Source organism: Pelophylax lessonae, assembly GCF_965119305.1.
Source record: "Pelophylax lessonae genome assembly, chromosome: 6".
In the NCBI taxonomy this organism is placed as follows: Eukaryota; Metazoa; Chordata; class Amphibia; order Anura; family Ranidae; genus Pelophylax; species Pelophylax lessonae.
In genome coordinates this window covers 22,320,324-22,343,501 of record NC_138773.1, presented here as the reverse complement: position 1 = coordinate 22,343,501, position 23,178 = coordinate 22,320,324, and the positions used below count along the sequence as shown (strand labels likewise).

The 23,178-nt window shown below is 44.3% G+C and overlaps 1 protein-coding gene across 1 annotated transcript in view; it reads right to left on the bottom strand.

Annotated features, from left to right (window-relative positions):
- Positions 1–4,506: 4,506 nt before the first annotated feature.
- Positions 4,507–23,178, bottom strand: part of LOC309558484 (uncharacterized protein) — a 39,878-nt gene continuing 21,206 nt past the window's right edge. Inside the window, exons 7-11 of the mRNA XM_082261555.1 lie at positions 14,320–14,419; positions 13,778–13,932; positions 10,509–10,605; positions 10,145–10,339; positions 4,507–4,864 (exon numbers count right to left, since the gene is read on the bottom strand). Coding sequence (XP_082117681.1) covers positions 4,605–4,864; positions 10,145–10,339; positions 10,509–10,605; positions 13,778–13,932; positions 14,320–14,419 — 807 coding nt within the window. The 3' untranslated portion in view covers positions 4,507–4,604. The remainder of the gene's footprint in view (positions 4,865–10,144; positions 10,340–10,508; positions 10,606–13,777; positions 13,933–14,319; positions 14,420–23,178) is intronic.

The window sequence follows — 23,178 nt, the reverse complement described above, 5'->3', positions numbered from 1 at the left end:
GGTCATTAAGGGGGCAAATCCTTACGGTCCAGAAGGGGTTAAAAATGTATACATTTATTACATAGAGACATATAAAATCAAATCATGAATAATCATTACAATATAATTTCATCAGTGGAATCAGTACAGGACATAAAATACAACTTCATGAAAAGTATAACTATTTATTCCAGACACTGTGCTGTATCGATCTCAACGCGTTTCGCAAAATCTAAAATTTGCTTCATCAGGAGAAGCACAGATATAAATGATACGGTAATCAGGATCCTCTCATATGACCAGAGTGGTCTACCATGTCCAATCGGTTATCCCGGAAGTTGTCACAGTAGTCATGGTGATGGGAACATCCCACTTTTTTGGATGATGCCCTGAACTTCCCTGAACTTCTCTGAGGAACGCTCTCATTCCATACATACCTTTTTTTGTATTTGGATGAAGACCACCCTAGGTATCTCCCACATGTTATGCTGAGCATCCATGAATAAAGAACTAAAATCCAAAGAATAAAAGGGGCGGGCCAGGGAAAGGGACTTCCTCCAGACAGGAAATGAGGCGGGGCTCTTTCTGACTTGCTGCAGCTTCTAATGTACTTTGTAGTTGAGGTTGAATAAAGATAATAGTCCATCCAGTTCAACCTGGGTACGTGTGTGTGGGCGTAATCATCTCTCATACCCCTGAATGTTCTGAGCCTTGAGATGTACGTCCAAGAGTCTTTTGAAAGCCACCATACTACCCGCAGAAACCACCTCTTGTGGTAGAGAATTCCACAGTCTTGTAGCCGTAACAGTAAAGAACCCCCTGCATTGCCTGAGGTTAAAATGCTTCTCCTCTAATCGCATTGTGTGCCCTCGAGTCCTCATGCAATCCTTGCGACTGAATAGCTTTTTTTCTATGCTTAGATCACCATTGAGGTATTTGTGAATTGCTATCATGTCCCCTCTCTCTTCTCTAAGAAGAATAAATCAAGCGATTGCAGACGCTCTTCATAATTAAGGTCCTCCAATCCCCTAATTAGCTTAGTTGCCCTTCTCTGGACTCTCTCCAGCTCCAACACATCCCTTCTGAGGACTGGCGACCAGAACTGGACAGAATACTCCAGATGTGGTCGGACCACGGGGACCACGGGGACTGCTGACCGCTGTGTATTCAGGGCTAGTGAGTGTGACGCTTTGGGTTACCAACCACATCTGGAGCAACAAGAAGTGGATCTCTGTTTGAATCACTGATTGGTTTACCCTTCCTGAATGTCTCACCCGTTGACAGCACCCATGTGACCTTACTTACTCAGGAACCAACAGCTAGATGGAGCTTCTGCCAAGTTGGAGAGAATCCGTCAGATCTATACATCTGGGAAGCATTTGCCTGATTGTTGATGAGGAGTAGAATACAGTGTTCCCTGAGAGTGAATACCAAGCGCTGTTTGATTGTAGTCCGGTAAGAGGCTTGCTTGGGTGTTTTCACAAGGAGATTTTGAAGCACTGTGGGATCGTTTGTTTCATCTGCAGTTTAATTTGCATTATTTTGGCACCTTACTTTTTCCGTCGGGTAAGGAGGAATTTCACCAGGTGGTGGGCTTTTACACCAGATTTGGAAAGCACTTTGTTTCATTTTTCATAAGTTGGAGTCATCACCCGTTTTTTATGGACTTCTATGAACATTTTGATGGTTTGTAAATAAGAAATTATTCACCACTGTCACTTATTTTGTGAAATTTTATATCACTTTCATTTACATGTCACCTATTGATTGATTTTTGTCATTCATCATTTGTTTTAGCGCACCATTTCATATACACAATAAAAATGACTTAAAGCGGAGTTCCGGGCAGAGAAACGTTTTTTTGTTGAACATACCCCCGGGACAGTCAGGGCTAGCACATTCCACAATGGCTAGCCTCTGATCTGTCCCGGTTCGCACTTACCTGTAAGAAGAAATACTTACTTAGAAATTTTCTTCCACAGCGTTTCCATCTCGGTTGTGGGCAGCTGAAGCCGGCGCGGTCCTCTTCTCTGTCTTCTTCCGCGTCTTCGTGTCCCAGAATGCACTGCACCGGCCCCTCTCGTCACTTCCGGCGCGGCGCCGCATTCCTCCACAGCTTCTGGGCATGCCCAGAAGCTGTTTAGCAGGGGAATGCGGTGTCGCCCGGAAATGACGAGTGGGGCCGGTGCGGCGCATTGATTCCTGGGAGCTATGACGTTTAGCTCCCAGGAATCATCGCGAGGCATGAAGTGACGGGGTGAGCCTCGGCGCTGGAGGAGGAAGCTGTCATAGGTGAGTATTTACGATCGTCAATAAAAAGGTGAGTAAACAAAAAAAAAAAAAATAACTATCCGATTCCTTTTCAGGTGCGGCATACCTAGCGGAGGGGCACAAAAAAAAAAAATCTTTTTTGTGCCCGGAACTCCGCTTTAAATCTTTCCCGGTTAGTAGACGTGATAACTTTTGCGCAAACCAATCAAAATACGCTTATTGCTTTTTTTTTTTTTTTTTTTACCAAAAATCTGTAGCAGAAAACAAATTGGCCTAAAATGTTAAAAAAAAATGTTTTTTTTTTGGAATGTTATATAGCAGAAAGTGTAAAATATTGTTTTTTTTTTTTTTTATTTAAAATTTTTTTTTTTCAGAATTGTCGCTCTTTTTTTGCTTATAGAGCAATAAATAAAAATCGCACAGGTGATCAAATACCACCAAAAGAAAGCTCTGTTTGTGGGGGAAAAAAAAGACATCAATTTGTTTTAGGTACAGCATCGCCCGACCGTGCAATTTTTCGTTAAAGTAACGCAGTGCCGAATCGCAAAAAATGGCCTGGTTATTTTTGTTTAATATATTTTTATTAAAGAATTTTCCATAGTGAAACAGAGACATAGCATGACAGAGATAATCTCTCGTGAAAAACATACAGCAAAAAGAGAAACATAAAACATAACTGAGGAAAATGAGTAGGCGCTTTATTCCAATAAGCATAAAATGGCCTGGTCATTAACCACTTGCTGACTATTTACGTCGGCGGTCAGCCCTCACAGGCAGAGCAACGTAGGGCTACGTCGCTAGCCTGTAAGGGTTTTGGGAGCGAACACGCGCCGCCGGAGGCACGCTCCTGCTCGGTCACGGACCTCCCCCCCCCCGCGCTTGTGCCCGGTGGACCCGCGATCGTCCGTGACAGCGGGAGAAAGGCAGGCGGCTGATGTAAACAAAGCCGCCTGTCATTCTCCCCTGTGTAAGAACGATGATCAAACGGTTCTACTATGTAGGACCGTTGATCACTGTTCTTACACATCAAGCCACAGCCAATCACAGTTATAAACACGCCCCTAGGACACACTTAACCCCTCCCTCTCCAATACAGTTAACTCCTTCACTGCCAGTGTCATTTTTACAGTAACAGTGCATATGTATAGCACTGATTACTGCAGTAATGTCACTGGTACCCCCAAAAATGTCAAAAATGTCAGTCAAGGGTCCGATCTGTCCGCCCCAATGTCATAGTCCCGCAAAAAAAAATCGCAGATCGCCGCCATTACGCGTTGAAAAAAAAAACAACAAGAATGACAAAAATCTTTCCCTTTGTTAGTAAACGCATGGTAAAAAATTGGCCTAAAATGTTAAAAAATTTTGATTTTTACATTTTTTTTGGGGGGAATTTCATATAAAAAATGTGAAAAATATTGTTATTTTTGCAAAATTGTCGCTCTTTTTTTGTTTATAGCGCATGATCAAAAAATTGCACAGCTGATCAAATACCGCCAAAAGAAAGCTCTGTTTGTGGGAAAAAAAGGACGTCAAATTCATTTAGGTACAGCGTCGCACGACCGCGCAATTGTCCGTTAAAGTCACGCAGTGCCGAATCGCAAAAAATAGGCCCTGGTCAGGAAGGGGGTAAAATCTTCCGGGACTTAAGTGGTTAAGAGGGAAATCCTTTTGGTCCAGAAGTGGTTAATGTATTATTTATAACAGAGATATAATTCTATATAATTTTTTGATTGCACTTACAGCGCTGATTTTTTTTATGATAACCAGACTAGACTAGTAACCGACCACTACAGGTCTCTCTCTGCCTTGTAAACCCACAAAAGTTTCAGCCCTCTCCTACCCATGAGCTAATAGAAGAGCCATTCTCACTGGAAGGCTGATTTTTAAAATTTCAGCATTAAATTAAGTGGATTTAATGACTTTAAGACTCGGTTCACACTACCGCGACTTGTCAGGCGACTTGTCAGCCTGACAAGTCGCGGTCCCTCGCGGTCCATTGACTGCTACAAGACCCGTTCTAATGGGAGCGACACAAGTCGCTCCGACTTAGAAAAAGGGTCCTGTACTACTTCGGGGCGACCTCGGAGCGACTTGCATAGACATTCATTATATGAAGTCCATGCAAGTCGCGCCGAAGTTGTGGTGCACGGGACTTCACATGTCACCCCCGAAGTAGTACAGAGTCATGTCGCCATAGTGTGAACCGACTCTTAAAGGAAAGTTCTTATTCAAGGACCATAACTTTTATGGTAAATATAGGTGTTTTAGTATTTTTATTTATGCATATGTGATGACTTAAATATGTGTGTACACAAGGCCCAGTCTTCAGGAATTTGGTGGGGACAATGATATCTTCAGGCTTTCGGAACAGATGGAGATATCATCATTGTCGTCTTCTTAAATGAATAGTAGGCTCCTTTAGCAGTGGCCCAAACCACACCAGTAGCATACTCTGTAGTTGTACCATTTTGATATTTTCCATTCAGGTTGGCACCGTGGCATTGGTTGTACCAAAATGCGCCATGAAACACCGTGGCACAATTACCGGTATAGATATCTCTATCATTGTCATGCGTGGAGAAATTCATCCCAATGTGACCAGCTAGAGAATTCCCTGCAGGGAACAGCAGAAAAATTATTGGTTAGAAAGAAAAAAACAAGATCAGCTGTCATGTGATTGTCAGTAATATAGGTTCCAATGAAACTTTTCCATTCCAATAAAAGTGGACTGGTCATTCCTGGGGCCTACTAAAACTGATCCACTGGGGTGGGTTTATTTGGCTAAATTTTAGTCAAGCTGTAAATGACCTACAGTGCGATCTCCCCTAACAGCTTGGCTGGTGTGTAGAAAACTCATAAATGTTTGTCCATTGACATCTAGAATTTCTATCTATATAAGCCAAGTGGTCATAGGCAGGTGAAGTCTACTTTCTCCAGTGCAGGTGGCACTCAAAGGCAGCAGCTTTGTAAAGGGAAAGGAAATCAAGAGGAACATGGTTCCTCGATTCTTTCCTGGGTCACTGCAGAAGCTATCTGATTGGATGTTGCCACCCCATGTGACTCTGTTGGCCATCTTGGGTCAAGCAGAGTCTATTTAAGACCCTGGCTCCTGGGCTTTTCGTGCATTTCACGTGTAGGTAGTGGGGAGACAGGTCACCTGTCTGTCAGGGACAGTGATTAGCATTAGGGAGAGGTTTCAGAAGAGTATGGAAAACCCATTTGGGTATGGACTGGCCAGGCTGCATTTAGCCCCTAAAGACACACATTGTTGGCACATCTGAGACCTGCTCTACTACACATTGCTGTTATACAGGCATACCCCGTTTTAAATACACTCACTTTACGTACACTCGCGAGTACGGACACAGCCTGGTCAGCTTGGCATGGCATTACTCCCAGTTTTTAACATTGGTGTCTATGGGAAATCGTGGTCAGCTTGACATGGCACTACTCCCAAACCATAAGTGACAGGGATACCAAACTTAGGGAGCGATGTGAGGGGACCCAGGACTACAACATATCCTATTAGTGGCCAGCCAGCTTGCCTAGGAAATGAAAAAAGGTATTGCTTCACTTTAAGTACATTTTCATTTTACATACATGCTCTGGTCCCATTGTGTACTTAAAAGCGGAGTATGCCTGTATACTGTGAGTGTTACCGTCAGGGACCTTCCCCCCAGTCTTGTTGTAAATTTCTGAACTTTAGATATAATACAAGTTTTGTTTTCTGCAACTGGACTCTGAGAGTTTACTGCCTCCGCACCACACTGCACCTTCACACACTGGACTCAGGGAAGCTAATAAAGCTAAAAACAAGTCATAAAAACCTCTACAGCTTATTGACATTGATAGGTCCAGGACATTTTATCAACACCTGCTTATAAAAAAACTGATAGGCTTGTTTTTTTGGTACAAGGAAAGGCCACCCCTGGCTAAAAGATAAGGCGTGTCCTAGGAAAGGTCCTCCAAATAGCTATAAAGGCTTATGTTGATGGCTTATTTTAGAGTGGAACTTCACTTTCCCAATCAACAGTGATTATTTTTAATCATTATGTTGCTACTATTAGTAAATACAGTAGGTATATCATAATTACTTGTTCTAAACTTAATTTTTTACATTTCTTCGGTTACTTCCTCGTTTCCTGCCTTGGCAAATGATGTCAAACATCCCAGGAGTCTTCAGGAGGGAAAGAGAGGAGGAGGGGTTTTCTCGCTAAGCACACTTTTCTGCATGCATACTTGAGCTAAGGGCAGGAAGTAAATGCTACATGAATCATCTGCCCTTACTCAAGATGGCCAGGGCCAGAAATGCTAGGTGGGGGTTTTTAAAGTGATTTCTCACTAAAATAAAGCATGGAGACAGGGATGAATAGGGGAGTTTGCATTCAAAATTAAAATTGAATTGAATTACGTTTTTGGTTTGTGGTGCTCAAATGCAGTGAAGATCCACGTTAATGTCAGAACTAGATTTATGGTTCTGATTTTTAAGGTACTGGGATCCCATGTGCACAGATCCCATGTGCCCAGATCCTATGTAATGTGGTCTGATCTTATGTAACGTGGTCTGATCCCATGTGCCATGATCTCATGTAAGGTGCTCTGATCCCATGTAAGGTGCTCTGATTCTATGTACTCCAATCCCATGTAAGGTGCTCTGATCCCATGTAAGGTGCTCTGATCCTATGGGCCCTGATCCATGTAAGGTGCTCTGATCCTATGTAAGGTGCTCTGATCCATGTAAGGTGCTCTGATCCATGTAAGGTGCTCTGATCCTATGTAAGGTGCTCTGATCCATGTAAGGTGCTCTGATCCATGTAAGGTGCTCTGATCCCATGTAAGGTGCTCTGATCCCATGTAAGGTGCTCTGATCCTATGTGCCCTAATCCATGTAAGGTGCTCTGATCCACTGTAAGATGCTCTGATCCTATGTGCCCTAATCCAATGTAAGGTGCTCTGATCACATGTAAGATGCTCTGATCCTATGTGCCCTGATCCCATGTAAAGTGCTCTGATCCCATGTAAGATGCTCTGATCCTATGTGCCCTGATCCCATGTAAGGTGCTCTGATCCCATGTAAGATGCTCTGATCCTATGTGCCCTGATCCCATGTAAGGTGCTCTGATCCCATGTAAGATGCTCTGATCCTATGTGCCCTGATCCCATGTAAGGTGCTCTGATCCCATGTAAGATGCTCTGATCCTATGTGCCCTGATCCCATGTAAGGGGCTCTGATCCCATGTAAGATGCTCTGATCCTATGTGCCCTGATCCCATGTAAGGTGCTCTGATCCCATGTAAGATGCTCTGATCCTATGTGCCCGGATCCCATGTAAGGTGCTCTGATCCCATGTAAGATGCTCTGATCCTATGTGCCCTGATCCCATGTTAGGGGCTCTGATCCCATGTAAGATGCTGCAATCCTATGTGCTATGATTTAAAGCGGAGTTCCGGGCACAGACATTTTTTTTCAGTAAACATACCCCCGGGACAGTCAGGGCTAGTACATTCCACAATGGCTAGACTCTGATCTGTCCCAGTTAGCACTTACCTGCAAGAAGAAATACTCACTTATAACATTTCTTCCACAGCGTTGCCATCTCTGTTGTGGGCAGCTGAAGCCGGCGCGATCCTCTTCTGCGTCCTCTTCCGCGTCCTCTTCTCCCAGAATGCGCCTGCCCCTCTTGTCACTTCCGGTGCGGCACTGCATTCCTCCACAGCTTCTGGGCATGCCCAGAAGCTGTTTAGCAGGGAATGCGGCGTCGCCCCGGAAGTGACGAGCGGGGCCGGTGCCGTCACATTGATTCCTGGGAGCGATGACGTTCAGCTCCCAGGAATCATTGCAAGCCAGGAAGTGACGGCGGGGCCGCGGCGCAGAGGGAGGAAGTGAAGAATAGGTGAGTATATTCGATCTACAATTACAAGGTGAGTACAAAAAAAAAAAAAAAACCTAACTATCCAATTCTGTTTCAGGTGAAGGAGAACAAGCGGACGGGCACAAAAAAAAAAGATCGATTTTGTGCCCGGAACTCCGCTTTAATTTGCCCTGATCCCATGTAAGGTGATCTGATCCCATATAAGGTATTTTTTAGCTCTGTCCAGTCCACCAATTAGCTCACACACCTCTACATGCTAAATATATTATATTGGGTCTAACGGGAATCCTTGGGGTTGTGCCTGCTGTCTTTGTATCTGCTTTATTCGGTACTGCAATAGAAGGGGCACCCTCACTTCCACATATGTTTATGCATGTGCAGAGGCTTGCCAATATTTTTAAAAGTACTAGCTCACGTTGGATTGGTAATAAAAAGTTCATTTTACCTTTTTCAACTGTCGATGGACATTATAGGAGCTTCTGATGGGAGAGGTAGTGCATGTCCAAGCAAGACAACCCGTTTTCTCAAAGCAATATAGGAACATGCACATGTATAGATGTGAATCCAGCCAAAAGCAAAATTCTTGCATATGTAGTTCAGTGTAGTGAGCATTGAAAAGACTTGTACATTGGGGAGACCAAACAACCACTCAACAAACAGCTTGTGGGTGGGTGCTGTGTGGTGTGGAGGCAATAGAAAGAACTTGTCCTGACACTCATTTGAGCGAAGGAAGACATTTGACTGATGATGACTAATTCTAGCTGGCAAACCTTTTTTTTGGATGTTGTGGGGAGGGAGTAGAACACCTGTCAGCTTTTATTGCTGCCTGTACTCCCCTTAAAGCGGAGTTCCGGGTACAGAAACATTTTTTCAATGAACATACCCCCGGGACAGTCAGGACTAGTACATTCCACAATGGCTAGCCTCTGATCTGTCCCGGTTCGCACTTACCTGCAAGAAGAAATACTCACTTTTAAAATTTCTTCTCCAGCGTTGCCATCTCTGTTGTGGGCAGCTGAAGCCAGCGCTTCCTCTTCTGCGTCCTCTTCCGCGTCTTCTTCTCCCAGAATGCGCCTTCACTGGCCCCTGTCGTCACTTCCGGTGCAGCGCCGCATGCCCAGAAGCTGTTTAGGAGGGAATGTGGCGTCGCACCGGAAGTGACGAGCGGGGCCGGTGCCGTCGCATTGATTCCTGGGAGCGATGATGTTCAGCTCCCAGGAATCATTGCAAACCGGAAGTGACGGCGCGGGCCGAGGCCACAGAGGGAGGAAGTGGAAAATAGGTGAGTATTTCTATCTACAATTACAAGGTAAGTAAAAAAAAAAAAAAAAAAAACCCTAACTATCCAATTCCTTTTCAGGTGAAGAAGAGCAAGCGGATGGACACAAAATCAAGTAGGTCGATTTTGTGCCCGGAATTCCGCTTTAAGGAGATTCACCTTCTCTATTTGTTCTATTTACCATTATTATTAAAAGTGAATGTAAAAGAAAATCCCTAATTTTGGGTTGTCCCCAGAAAAATAATAGGGAGGAAATCTTCCTATAAGGACACTAGTTCTGGTGACTTGGGGGTTCCCAAGGAATTCCCTCATTATGCAGGGATTTCCTACCACTTCCTGCTTGATTATGGAACAGGAAGTGAAGGCAAATATCCGCAATGGGACACAGATGGCGAAAAAAAAATCTGGCCGGGGTTATAATTCTCCCTTGCTCTATCCAAAATGAAAAAAAAAAGTTTTGCCTATAGTTCTACTTAAAGATTAAGAACTGTTACAACTGGTTCTTACAGTACACAATATATTATTCTGTCAAATACCAGTCTATTGGTTTGCTCTCTGTCCTAGCAAAAGCATTTAAAATATACAGTGACCTCTATGACCAACAATTGGAGAAACAACATACATATGGCATTATGGTGGTAAAATACCATCCCAGCACTGCCCAAATGGTGTGATAAATTCAGAAAACCTGTGAAAGTTGAAGACCTTACAAAAAAAAGTTAAAATAAAAATGTACTGCCTACCAGCAGGTTTGGTCGGATCACCCTCTTTAAACCCCTCCAAGTATAGTTTGTATCCATCTTCTTCGGGGTCAACCGCTAGACGGGAGAGGGCAAAGTCTTCATATGTTACAAAACGCTCAACATCATCCCAATCCACCAAGATGATTCGGAGGCGATAGCTCTTTTTTAGGGTTAAGAGGTAGATATTCTGCAAACCTGAAGTGGTAAGATATAAATTAGTTAACAGAATAAACCAAAAAATTACTTAAATATGGATATACACCCCCACTTCTCCCAACACCACCACCACCAATCTGCTGTAGAATAGGATAGGAGGAACATGGTAAGAAAGGATTGTAAAGTAGAGGAAGACCAAAGCCTTTACCCAACCAATACTCTCCATCCACTCTTCCGAACCCGGCTTTGTACTCTTTCCAGCCCCGATAAAAGCTCACTTTTCCATCAAACCTCTTCTGAAAGACCTGCAACAACACAGATTACATTCTAATGGTCATGGAAGTATATATCAAGCTAAAAATGTTTTTTTTTAGTTGCAGATAGACTTGGAAGGATTAAAATTCCTGCTGGGTTTTTATTTCTATCTGGGGCTCCTTTAAACAGGGCTCCCCTCACTTCCTGTCCTGCTGACAATGGTCTTAGCAGACAGGAAGTGAGGGAAATTCTGCAACAGGGACACAGACAGATATGAAAAGCTCCAGAACAACATACTCAAAGAGGTGCTGGGAAATTTAAGGGTCCGTGCACAGTGGGCATAAAAAGTGATGGCTCTCGGGTGCTGCCGCCACCATTGCTTCTAAGGGAAACCGGCAGTAAAGCCTTGCAGCTTCACAGCTGGTTCCTTACTGTGCATGCAGTAAGTATGCTGCGCTTTCTGAATGGCCCGGCTGCAGGGGAAGGGGGGCCAAACTTCCGAGTGACCTCGCCATAGTGCTGTCTCCCGGAAGTGGGCAGCGGTACCAGTCAAAAACAGGTACCCGCCCCCTCCCCCCCCCCCGAAAGGTCCCAAATGTGGCACCGTAGAGGGGAGGAGGCAGATAAGCTGAGCTTCCACTTTTGGGTGTCAAAATGTATCTTTACCTATGTTAACAAAAATCCTTGCACAGGCCCTGCACAGGAACTTCTCCATTGCTGTCCTGCCTTGAACTACAAATCTGAGATACCACTTGTGACGGAACCGATGCACGACATGCTTGTGTGCTTCCGTCAGTATACCGCTTCCTCCAGTCTTGAACATAGATATCAGATATTTTAGCCGCAATATGCAAGACCAGCTGATAATAGATGTATAAGATCTGTAACTCTTTATTGAACAAACTCACACAGAATGTATACCCCACCAGGAGGATATCCCCCTCCTAATCAGATTACCCTAACAATACAAACTTTAACCGAAAACATAATTAACCTGAGCTAATTAACTAGCCATCTGGACAGAAACAATAGGTGACTGGGAATCCACACCTAGACAATGTTGTAATTAACATGCTAAATAACTCAGCACTTAAACCAGCCTAGGTGACACAATGTCCACCCAGACAATGTTGGGATTAACAATTAACAATTAACAATGGGACATACATAAAATCAAAGGACTGAGATAATAAATGACCAAATTAACAAATTAATACCACAATCACCCCGCGCTTAGGAGATAATCAATAGAAAAGTGCATATATGCATAAAGCTGCTACTCTATAAATAAACAAAATATAAAACAATGTATCAATATCTTCAGAAGTAAATAATTGAAAAGTCCAACACATGAGCAGCGCTGATAGAGAGTGTGACCCCCTTTATATAATGTTCTCTGCAGCTCGTCACAATGCTGAAGTCGGGGTGGCCGCGTGCTCACGCCCTGACATGTTTCGTCATCAAACTTTGATGACGAAACATCAGAGAACATACCCATACTTCCTCCCTAGGCTGACGAGCTGGAGAGGAGCGGTGAGCTTCCCGGCAGCGCCACTGCTGCTGTTATCGGATACATTGTATTACATGCCTTTTGTTAGTTTGTTTCATGTGAGTGCATAGAGTGGGGGATTCTGTGGGTTGATTAGTCAATAAATAGTTTTGAACTACTACCCTATGAGCCCTTTATGTTTTATATTTCACTCTACACACATTTATTGGACGAGCCGGGATATAGATTATGTGCCTTTCTCTGGTCTGTGAATGGGGAGATATCGAGATTCAGCAGTTTGGATTTGTCCTTACCTGGTTTGGTCTAACGATATAAAGGCTGTTTTTATCATACATGTCTGGTGAGTGAGCATTGCCTTAGGGGTCACGAGGTGTGGTGGAAGCCTTCATTTGCATTCACTGTATTGATCCAGTATTTGGAGGACTTTGCTTATTCACAGACTATTCTATATAAAGGGGGTCACACTCTCTATCAGCGCTGCTCATGTGTTGGACTTTTCAATTATTTACTTCTGAAGATATTGATACATTGTTTTATATAATGGGACATACATGCTTAGCAGAAAACACATAACACTTCAATACACAGACAATAGCAGGAGACCACTAGTAACAGACTGACCGTCTCTTACATTGAAGAACATGGAACAGAGGCCAATGTGACCAGCTCTTTCAATGAGCATGTATAGTTCAGAATCAAACAATCCAGGAATAGGCTTCATATATTTCGGGAGAGATATTGTTAATAAATAATACTGTCCCATTTGAAGTAATCCAAAGCATATTCTCAGTGTCCATTAGGTAGTTGTCCATCATTTTCTCAGTCTCCCTGTGCCCCTTATAGACACAGGGTGACTTACACATAAGGGGGACCTGAGGAGCTGAGACAGCAATTTCTCAACCTCTCTAAGGTAAGCTGGGTTCCATGGGCCCCCCAACCACAGTGACTCCCGTCACACCACTAGAACTTCTCATGGCAAGGAGCCAAACAAGAGATTCAGTGTCCAGCCAATATAGCCCAATGTTGACTACAGAAAGCTAGAAAGTCAATCAGGAAGACCAGAGACTGTGCTTTGAGAAGAAACATGACAGTATCCTGTGCCTTCACCCTCCTTTCCATTTTTTTCTGCACATGAGCAATAAACCTTTAAAATCTAAAGAAAAGTGACTGGTGCCGTCATTCTAACCAACACAAGAACAAGAATTCACCCTGAGAGGTACGTGCCTGGGACATTTATCATCAAGTATGTGGGTCTAATACATTTGATAAAAATGTGTCTGCCAACAGTAGCTCAGTAAAAAAAACTGCCAGTGCGCTACCAATAAAGCTCAAATGGTTAATGCGGTCATAGTGCAAAAAATCATTGTAAAAAGTAAAGAAAAAACACAATTACCTGGTGAATTAGGTTTTTCTTTACTGTTTTGCTTCAACGTTGGCACTATGGCCTCATAAAACATTTGAAGTTTGTCAGCGTTCTGGATTTAAATACTGAGATTTGTTCTGGACACTCATTAGCATCAAGGAAGACACTTGGCTGAGCAGGGAATTTTCTTTAACATTACAGAACCGGTCTAGTAGAATATGAATACCCACTGCTATACTCTGATCTAGAGGAATGAGAACTTCAAAGACATCCAACGAAGTCAACACTTTTCAAAATAGTTGAGAGGATGATAATGGTTGGGATCAAAGTTGGGTTAGTGAGTACTCACCGTCCAGGGTCCATCTTTTCCGGTCATATCACAGTATACGGGTATGGGGGTTTTGAGTCCCTCGGGGTAAATGAGATATACTCCATCTTTCTTCAGATCTTGAGCCCACACATCAGAGCAGTCATGGGGGTAACAACTTTCCGAACAAATATTAACTGGAAACAGAGGATGCAGGATGCATTAAAGTAGACCTGAACTCAAAAAGTGAAGATTTGCCAAGTTATATGGAACATTTGAAACGTTTATTGTGTGTAAGCTGTACCCTGAGAAACAGAAAGCATTTCCTTGTTTGCAAATGTTGGCTTTACATACAGATTAAATAATATCCCCATTGAGATACTATGGGGCTTCTTCTATGGTTAAAAAGTTTGGGCTGGATTTGGGTTTTAAAATTTAACACACATAGACAACAAATGATTGCGGTTGCTGAGTTTTAGAACATGTTACAGATGACCTATTTAATAATTGAAGGCAGCAAATGTTTAAAGGAGATGCTGCCAAATTTAATAAAGACCATATCATAAATATCTGATTTTATTTACTGTTGTCTTGATTCCTTGGCACCACTTCGGCAGCCTGGTAGGCTATGTGTATAACGAGGAGCACAGTAAAGGGGGTGAGGAATGACCTCCTCCGACCCATCTTTTACCTGATGAGAAATTACATGTTTAGTACTGTGCCTGTCATAATGGCAGCCAATAATGGCAGGAATAACTGTAAATACTCACAGAAAGCAAAGTGTAGTTTCCAATAAATTTGGGTCCTCCAACTTGCGTGAGACTCTATAAGTCAGTATGTTGGGTCGTGTCCTGGTTCTGGGTTGGGGTCAGTCGGTACGTTGGTTTGGGTCTGGGTCGATATGTTGGGTTGTGTCCTGGGTCTGAAATCTGGCAGGTAACACACATCATATATATACACAGTGTGAGCCTGTATGTCACAATAAGACAATGGTTGGGACACCGCACCTTGAGAAAATACATTCTTACTCCAGATACATGATTGTCCTGTTACATCCGTGTCCTGTTTACTCTGGCATGCATATAAAAGATCATACAAACCCGATTCCAAAAAAGTTGGGACACTCTACAAATTGTGAATAAAAACAGAATGCAATGATGTGGAAGTTTCACATTTCAATATTTTATTCAGAATACAACATAGATGACATATCAAATGTTTAAACTGAGAAAATGTATCATTTTAAGGGAAAAATAAAATGATTTAAAATTTCATGGCATCGACACATCTCAAAAAAGTTGGGACAAGGCCATGTTTACCACTGTGTGGCCTCCCCTCTTCTTTTTATAACAGTCTGCAAACATCTGGGGACTGAGGAGACAAGTTGCTCAAGTTTAGGAATAGGAATGTTGTCCCATTCTTGTCTAATACAGGCTTCTAGTTGCTCAACTGTCTTATGCCTCGTACACACGCATCGATTATTGGCCGGGAATTTTCGGCCAACGTCCGATCGGCCGATTTTCGGCTTGCTAGTATGATGCTTTCGACAACCGACTCCGACTTTTCGGCCGAATAAAATCTGGTGTGCAGGCTATAAAATTTTTGTTGGCCGTCGACACAACAGCCGATTTTCCGTCAGTCAGTACAGATTTAGGCAGACAAAAATCTGATGAGCAAGACTGGGCATGCTCAGAGAAGAAAAAACACACGGAAAGTAAACCAGCACATGACATCACTTCTGAAGTAGATTTTTGTTGGCCGAGAAAATTTGTGTGCAGTCTAGGCACATTCCAACCAACAAAACACCACTCTGGACAAAAGTCGGACGATCGGTCGGCCGATAATCGTTGCGTGTGTACGAGGCATTAGGTCTTCTTTGTTGCATCTTCCTCTTTATGATGTGCCAAATGTTTTCTATGGGTGAAAGATCAGGACTGCAGGCTGGCCATTTCAGTACCCGGATCCTTCTTCTACGCAGCCATGATGATGTAATTGATGCAGTATGTGGTCTGGCATTGTCATGTTGGAAAATGCAAGGTCTTCCCTGAAAGAGACGACGTCTGGATGTGAGCATATGTTGTTCTAGAACTTGGATATACCTTTCAGCATTGATGGAGCCTTTCCAGATGTGTAAGCTGCCCATGCCACACGCCCTCATGCAACTCCATACCATCAGAGATGCAAGCTTCTGAACTGAGCGCTAATAACAACTTGGGTTGTCCTTGTCCTCTTTAGTCCGGATGACATGGCGTCCCAGTTTTCCACAAAGAACTTCAAATTTTGATTCGTCTGACCACAGAACAGTTTTCCACTTTGCCACAGACCATTTTAAATGAGCCTTGGCCCAGAGAAAACGCCTGCGCTTCTGGATCATGTTTAGATTTGGCTTCTTTTTTGGTCTACAGAGTTGTAGCCGGCAACAGCGAATGGCACGGTGGATTGTGTTCACCGACAATGTTTTCTGGAAGTATTCCTGAGCCAATGTTGTGATGTCCATTACAGTAGCATTCCTGTATGTGATGCAGTGCCGTCTAAGGGCCCAAAGATCACCGCCATCCAGTATAGTTTTCCGGCCTTGACCCTTACGCACAGAGATTGTTCCAGATTCTCTGAATCTTTGGATGATATTATGCACTGTAGATGATGATAACTTCAAACTCTGCAATTTTTCTCTGAGAAACTCCTTTCTGATATTGCTCGGCTATTTTTCGCCACAGCATTGGTGGAATTGGTGATCCTCTGCCCATCTTGACTTCTGAGGGACACTGCCACTCTGGGAGGCTTTTTTTATACCCAATCATGTTGCCAATTGACCGAATAAGTTGCAAATTGGTCCTCCAGCTCTTTCATATATGTATATTTAACTTTTCGGTCCTCTTATTGCTACCTGCCCCAACTTTTTTGGAATGTGTAGCTCTCATGAAATCCAAAATGAGCCAATATTTGGCATGACATTTCAAAATGTCTCACTTTCAACATTTGATATGTAATCTATATTATATTGTGAATAAAATATAAGTTTATGAGATTTGTAAATTAGTCCATTCCATTTTTACTCACAATTTGTACAGTGTCCCAACTTTTTTGGAATCGGGTTTGTACATTGTGAGAAGCTCACAGTGTGCAGTGATAACAGAGGAAGTGATTTCAGTCCAGGAGAGGAGCTGTGCAAGACTCAAGGGAAGGTCAGAGGTCAGATTAAAATGTACCAGTAGGATCATTTTCTTTTTCATCTTTTTTTCTCCCTATCTATGCTAGCCTAATTGAACTAAAAACAGCTCATTAGCAGAGAGCCTGTCTTCATTTGATGAGTTAAAGTGTATCTAAATCCAAATTAAAAAAATGTAATATGTTGCAGATTACCAGTCCTTAGATGTGGCGGTTGCATTTGCTTTCCTTTTCTAGGTTTTTTTTTTTTTCTTATTTTCACTTGGTGATCCTGCCAGCAGTGGTAATTTCGTAGATTAAAATGGTTTCATTGACTAAATTAACACCATTTTAGTCAACTAAAATACGCCTAAAACTTTTTTTTTTTTTTTTCTAGACCACATACTAACACCACAAACTCTGGATGGGCCTGAAAAATGGAAAAATGGACTCTGTAAAGAGTGTAAAACAGTGTGTAGAGGGTCCATCCAGAATTTGCTGTGAAGAGGACTGCTTTGCAAGTAAGCACCAGTGAAGAGGACTGGGGTACAAGTATGGGTTTAGAGTCTTTTAGACCCCCAGATCCCTCCACAAGAAAAAAAAATAAAATATTTTTTATAATGTACAAAAATATCGGCCAATATTGGCCGATACCGATGTGCGATGACCAAAATATCAGTATCGGCAATAAAAAAACAATATCGGTCGATCAATAGTACATATACACTTACAAACATCCATGAATGAAAACAGCACAGAAGAAAGTGAGAATGATGTAAGATGGCAAGTGACGTGGTACTGATGCGTTTCGTCAAAATTGACTTTCTCATAGGATGTGCAATGGCATTGCAGCCAAGAGAGTTTATATTTTTTGGGGTTTTCGTATTTTAAAGTTGCACTTCTGTTTGTCAAAAAGCAAAATGTTTCTTTTTTTATGAAACTTGGTTTTATTTATAAAAATGTAACATATCACTAGGGCTAAATCTGAGTCTGTAGTGGATGTTCAAACCTTAAAACCAGAAATAATAACATATTAGATTTTTACTCCAGGAGTATATGATTTGTTTGGAAATTCTAGAGAAATGTTTAAATAATGCATTACATGTTATCTAAACTCATTTGATTTGTAGTTGACTAAAATGTATGAGATTTTTAGTCGAATAAAATATGACTAAAACTAAAACAATTCAGATGACTAAAATACGACTAAAACTAAAATAGCATTTTAGTCAAAAGATTATAACTAAAACTAAATTAAAAATTTACTCCCAAAATTAACACTGCCTGCCAGTAACACTCATCCTGTCTTGGTGGCTACGTTCAGGCCTGCTGTTAGAAATCACAGGGGGCCCTGTACAGCCTACCTGGCAAGGCCCCCCCGAATATAGTAAGACATTATTTTCACTAAAAATACATTTAAATCATTATTAGCGGGCACAAACATAACAGAGAACCTGTGGGAATCAGTCCTTTTTTAATTGTTTTTTACATAAAAAAAAAAAAAAATAATAATAATTATAACTGTAGCACCCTCCTAGGTAGGTGCTATGCAAACTATAGAGGGGGGCCTTGACTGCTTATCAGAAAGACCTTTATTGTTCAGCTAGGCTGTCATGTGTTTCCAGGGGTGACTGTTGTGTCTGTGGAGTCTCCCCACTGTATCCAATGAGGGCTCTTTTTGGGCAGTGGAAGAAACCTGGCAAATAGCACTCTGGGAATTGTATCTATCCCAGAGGGCAGATTCTGCCGCAATGCATACTGGGAGGGGGTAAAAGTCTGAGGGGAGCACATATCGCTGTGTCTTTGGCAGGAAGCAGAGTCCCAGGAGGAGGGTGACGGCTGTCTCTCCTCCTGTCAGCGAGAGGAAAGATGTCCTTGGCGGTCGGCCTTGAAGACGGAAGGTTGAGCTGAGCTGCAGAGAGGGATCCAGTGTGCTGAAGACCGTGCAGAGTTGTTGGGGTCGGAGTTTCTTGGAAAGCAGTGTTGTGAGTACTGTTAACTGCCCCGGGGTCTGCGTGGGATAGGAGACCACTCCAGGAGGTCGGGGGGGATCCAGGAGCCAGCTAGCCTGTGCAGAAGAATTAGAAAGGGGGTGCCATTATTTAGATCCTGAAGAGAAAGAGGGTGCCAGTCTTTGAGCCCTGAAGAGTTAAGAGTTGCAGCAGAGTTACAAGTAGCTACTTCAGCCAGGAAGGCTAAAGGGAGCAGTACAAAGGACTTTTGAGTCACAAGGAAGTGACAGAAGTCAGTTCAAGTTCACAGACAGCAAGTCAGAGTTAACAAGTGCCAACGGGCGTTGACCAGCATTCTGCCAGCGTCAAGTCAGCGTCAAGAAGACATTTTTCACAGAGTCCCAATCTATTGTGTATAGTCGAGCCAGAGGAGTATCCCACTCATTCCCTTCTCCTATCCAAGTTCCTAAAAAAAAAAAAAAAATGCTGGACTGTTTCTTGTCTCAGTGCTCACACTCAGAGAACATGCTTAAATGTGCTGTTGTTGATAGCGGTAACCCTGGCAGACCCACATCCAGCACCTATGCTGGGAAATTTGCTACATTTGGGGGCTCGTCCAGGATTTTGCCAAGGGTTACTGGGTTGGTTGCCCCTGGCAACAGCCAAAGAAAATGCCAAAAATCTCAATTTTTGTGCCCGGAACTTCTGTTAAAGTCTCAAGCCAAGTGTGAGGTCAGCACTGCGGGAGGCAGGGAGAGTGGGATGAGGATTGAAGTGCCCATGGAAGGTTGCCCGTGGCAACGCAAGTCAGTTCTGTAAAATGGTGGGAACCTTCCATTTTGATTATGACATGTACCCTGCTATCAGGCATTGGAAAGCAGGGAAGAGGTTCATGTCGGTGAATAAAAGCTTCAACTGCTTAACGGAGAAAGGTCCAGGGAGGGACGAAGAAAATGGCGGCCAGGGGCACGGGAAGCGAGGTGCCAGGGGCCAGGTGTCCTTACAAGCTATATGGATTGATGTTTACCATGCTTATGACAGCGGGACATTTGCTCTATACAGTGAGTGCATGGATACTGTGAAGATTGCGGTCGGCCAATGCTGGGGGTAGCAGTGGGACTATCTTTGGAGACAGTATGGGGGGGCCTTACTTGCACATGTGTTGGGGAGAGGACTATTGACTGTGCATATGACAGCGGGATAATTCTCTTGCCTGGCAAGGGACGGTTGGCTCCGGGAGAGGGAGGCGCAAGCGTGGCCCGGGTGCAAGTAAGAGGAGTGGATGCACGTCTGGCGAGGGACGTGGTCCGCTTTGCAGTAACTTCCCTGTGGGCTGGAGAGAAAGAGCACGGCAGGGGAAGAGTTACTTTACCGCATGGGAAAGCATGATCCACACAGCACTGCCTAGCAGGAGGAGCCACCGCCATACAAGGAGAGAGGGTGGAGACATCGGTCGCACCCAGCCAATCAGGAGTGACTAGGGGAGTCCATTTAACACCCCCCCCCTTCGGGTGTGGCTGAGAGGGAGACACGTGTAGGAGAAAGCATCATGGAGCATGCTAATGAGAGAAAGTGTGTGACCGGAGTTACTTCACCGATGAGCTGAGAACCTGCTAGGCAGATAACGAAGCAGGCTCAACATCCCAGCCAGACACTCATATGGGACACAGGCATTCGGATGGTGCCTGAAGGAGGACTCACGCTGTGCACAGGTGGCGGCCTGGAGTACCTGGGAATGGAATGTCCACAATGTACCAGTATCACAATGACGGTGCAAGCGTGGGTTCAGTGTTGGCCATGTGGCAATCTGCTGCTGCGGGCAGAGTGGAGTGAAGGGCAGCCTAAGAAGATACGTGTTTCTTGGGAGTCAGGGTTCACTCAGGAGGTGACCGAATCGGAGTTTAGGTTCCTCCGCAGGGGTGGAAGGGGCATGACACGTGTCATGATGAAGCTGGAGGCCATGCACACTGACAGTGGGCCAGTATTATCAGTAAGAGGGACTGGGTCACTGGGAGCTCTGGGAAGAGGATGCATGCCGGTACAAGCGGCCGGGAGATGGCCAGGGGGTGCATCAGTCACAGCTGCAGCAGGGTCTGCCCTTATTACAATTCCACAACCAGTGCGGCCTGCCGCCATTGCGGACTTACCTACCAATATTAGTAGTGAGGAAGAAGCTGGAATTGTTAATCTAGGATCCCCATCATTTCAACACAAATATGGATCCATTGAGGAAGGGATCGATGACTGGGGGTCAGATGCTGGGAGCAGCCCCCCAGGTCCAGAAGTTATTATTGCTATCGATAAAGAGGCCAAGGAGGCCATAGAAAGAGGGGAGTTGGCGCAAAGACTGGAATTCTGCGAGGCATATGTAAAAAGGATTCTTGACTTGTCCCCACCTACAAACTATGCCCGGGCTCGGAACCAGAATACCGCATATGGTACTCTTATTCAGCGGGTAGAAACCCCCTTTTCTCTACCGGAGCTTCTGGAGTGGTCCCCTTCCTGGCAGACCCCTGGGCAAGTTCCTCTGTACTCACGGACACTGTTTTTCCAGAGCCACCATTGCCTCCAAACTCCACTTGTCAGCATCCACTGGACCTCTGCGTTCAGCAACACCTTCAGGTTCACCAGGCCGACTGCCTGTGACCACTTTTCCCAGCTGCAGAAGGAGAAACAGCCATACCCTCTTCCTGGGACCTGGCTTCCCACCCAAAGACCCCCTGTCATATGTGCCCCTGGCTTTTATAACATATCCCAGGATGCACCACTGCTTGTGCCAACCCACATGGACTGCCACAAAAGCCGGTGTGTCACTGGCTGAGTTTCCTCCACTGTCCAACAGGCTCCCCTATTGGACACAGTGTGGAAACTCCATCAGACCAGATAAATCACACATGAACACATGCAACAGGCCTGACTAGAAATCCTGCTCCCCTGATAAGCAGACAGAGCAACTATGGTTTTATCTGCGACTGTCCTGATAAGCAGGCAGAGCAAATTACACTCGCTATCTAGCACCTATCTAGGAGGGTGCTACATCCACCCCCCACCAAAAATGAGCCATGTCCCATTGGCTCTGGGGCAGCCGCCCCCTGAAAACATTTCCTACCGTAAAAAATCCACGGAGTATCCCACTAACTTGGAATGGGGGAAAAGGAAAGAACAAATGTACATGAAATAAATTACATGAAAAAATATAAGTATCTCTGCTGTACAAACATAATACATATTGGGTGCATTTAAAGCAATGCACCCCCCACCAAGCAAAACTCTGCACCGGTGGGCGGACACATCATCCTGACTGACTAACTACAGTCCTAAGCAACCTGAAAAGGAAAGGGTTAGACACTTCTGCAAATACATATTGGAATAACCTCAGGTCTAGCTTATTGCGGTGAGAAGACCCTCTCCGAGTGGGCGGCCTTCTCACCCAGCATCCCTAACTAGGCGATCCAGTAGGTACTCCATCCGTCAGTCTTAACCTGGCGCTCAGCATCGCTCCTCCGAGGGGACCCTAAACCCTGCCACTGACTACCTACTATGCAGTGTCCCTTTCCTGGCACACTCAGCACCCAGTTTTCCCCTCCAACAGGAACTTCATTGCCGAAGCCCGAGCAACCCATCAGTCCTGTAGAGGTTAGTAGTTTCCTTAGGGGTCCCTGGCACCAGGACACCCCCTACCAAAAGACTCTCAGGTTGCTGCCCACTTCTTCCGGGTAGCCCCTCACAAAGTTCTGTCACTGGCCCAAGGTAGTTCACTTAGAACTCTGTACCATTTGAAATCAGTGATCATGGCCCGATGGCCCAAGGGATCTTTTGAGCAGCATGCAGTCCTTTTCTCCTGGAAAATTAGAGGGTCGGCCACCTGGAATGAGTCCACTAGCCAGTGGTGTGTTTTATCTTCCTCAGCCCCTTCTGTAAGAATAGAAGGGGAGGGGATAACGGGAATAGGGCATAAGCCCCAGCAACAACTGAACTTGGAACTGTTCTTTCTGTATGTCTCTCAGCCAATGAGCATAGGCTATCCAGCCTAAATTTGGTTCAACAGTTTCTTCTCAACAGTAGAAATCTAGATGGGGGATCCGCACAACTTTCCCCTCCTCATCCTGAACTCTGACTGACCAGGCCTGGCCAGATCCGTCTGGGCGGCGGACCTCTATCCGGTCTATGTAGATAGCCCGCCCATGATTCCACTGCCCCTTCACCGACAGGAAGGTCTTCCACAAGTCCAGCTTAGACTGATTGCGATAGGGTTTGGGGACAAAGAGAAAGTCCCATACAGCCTCATCACACCAGGCTTCTCTTTTGGCCTCTATCTCTAGCATGACCTCCCGTGGTGCATAG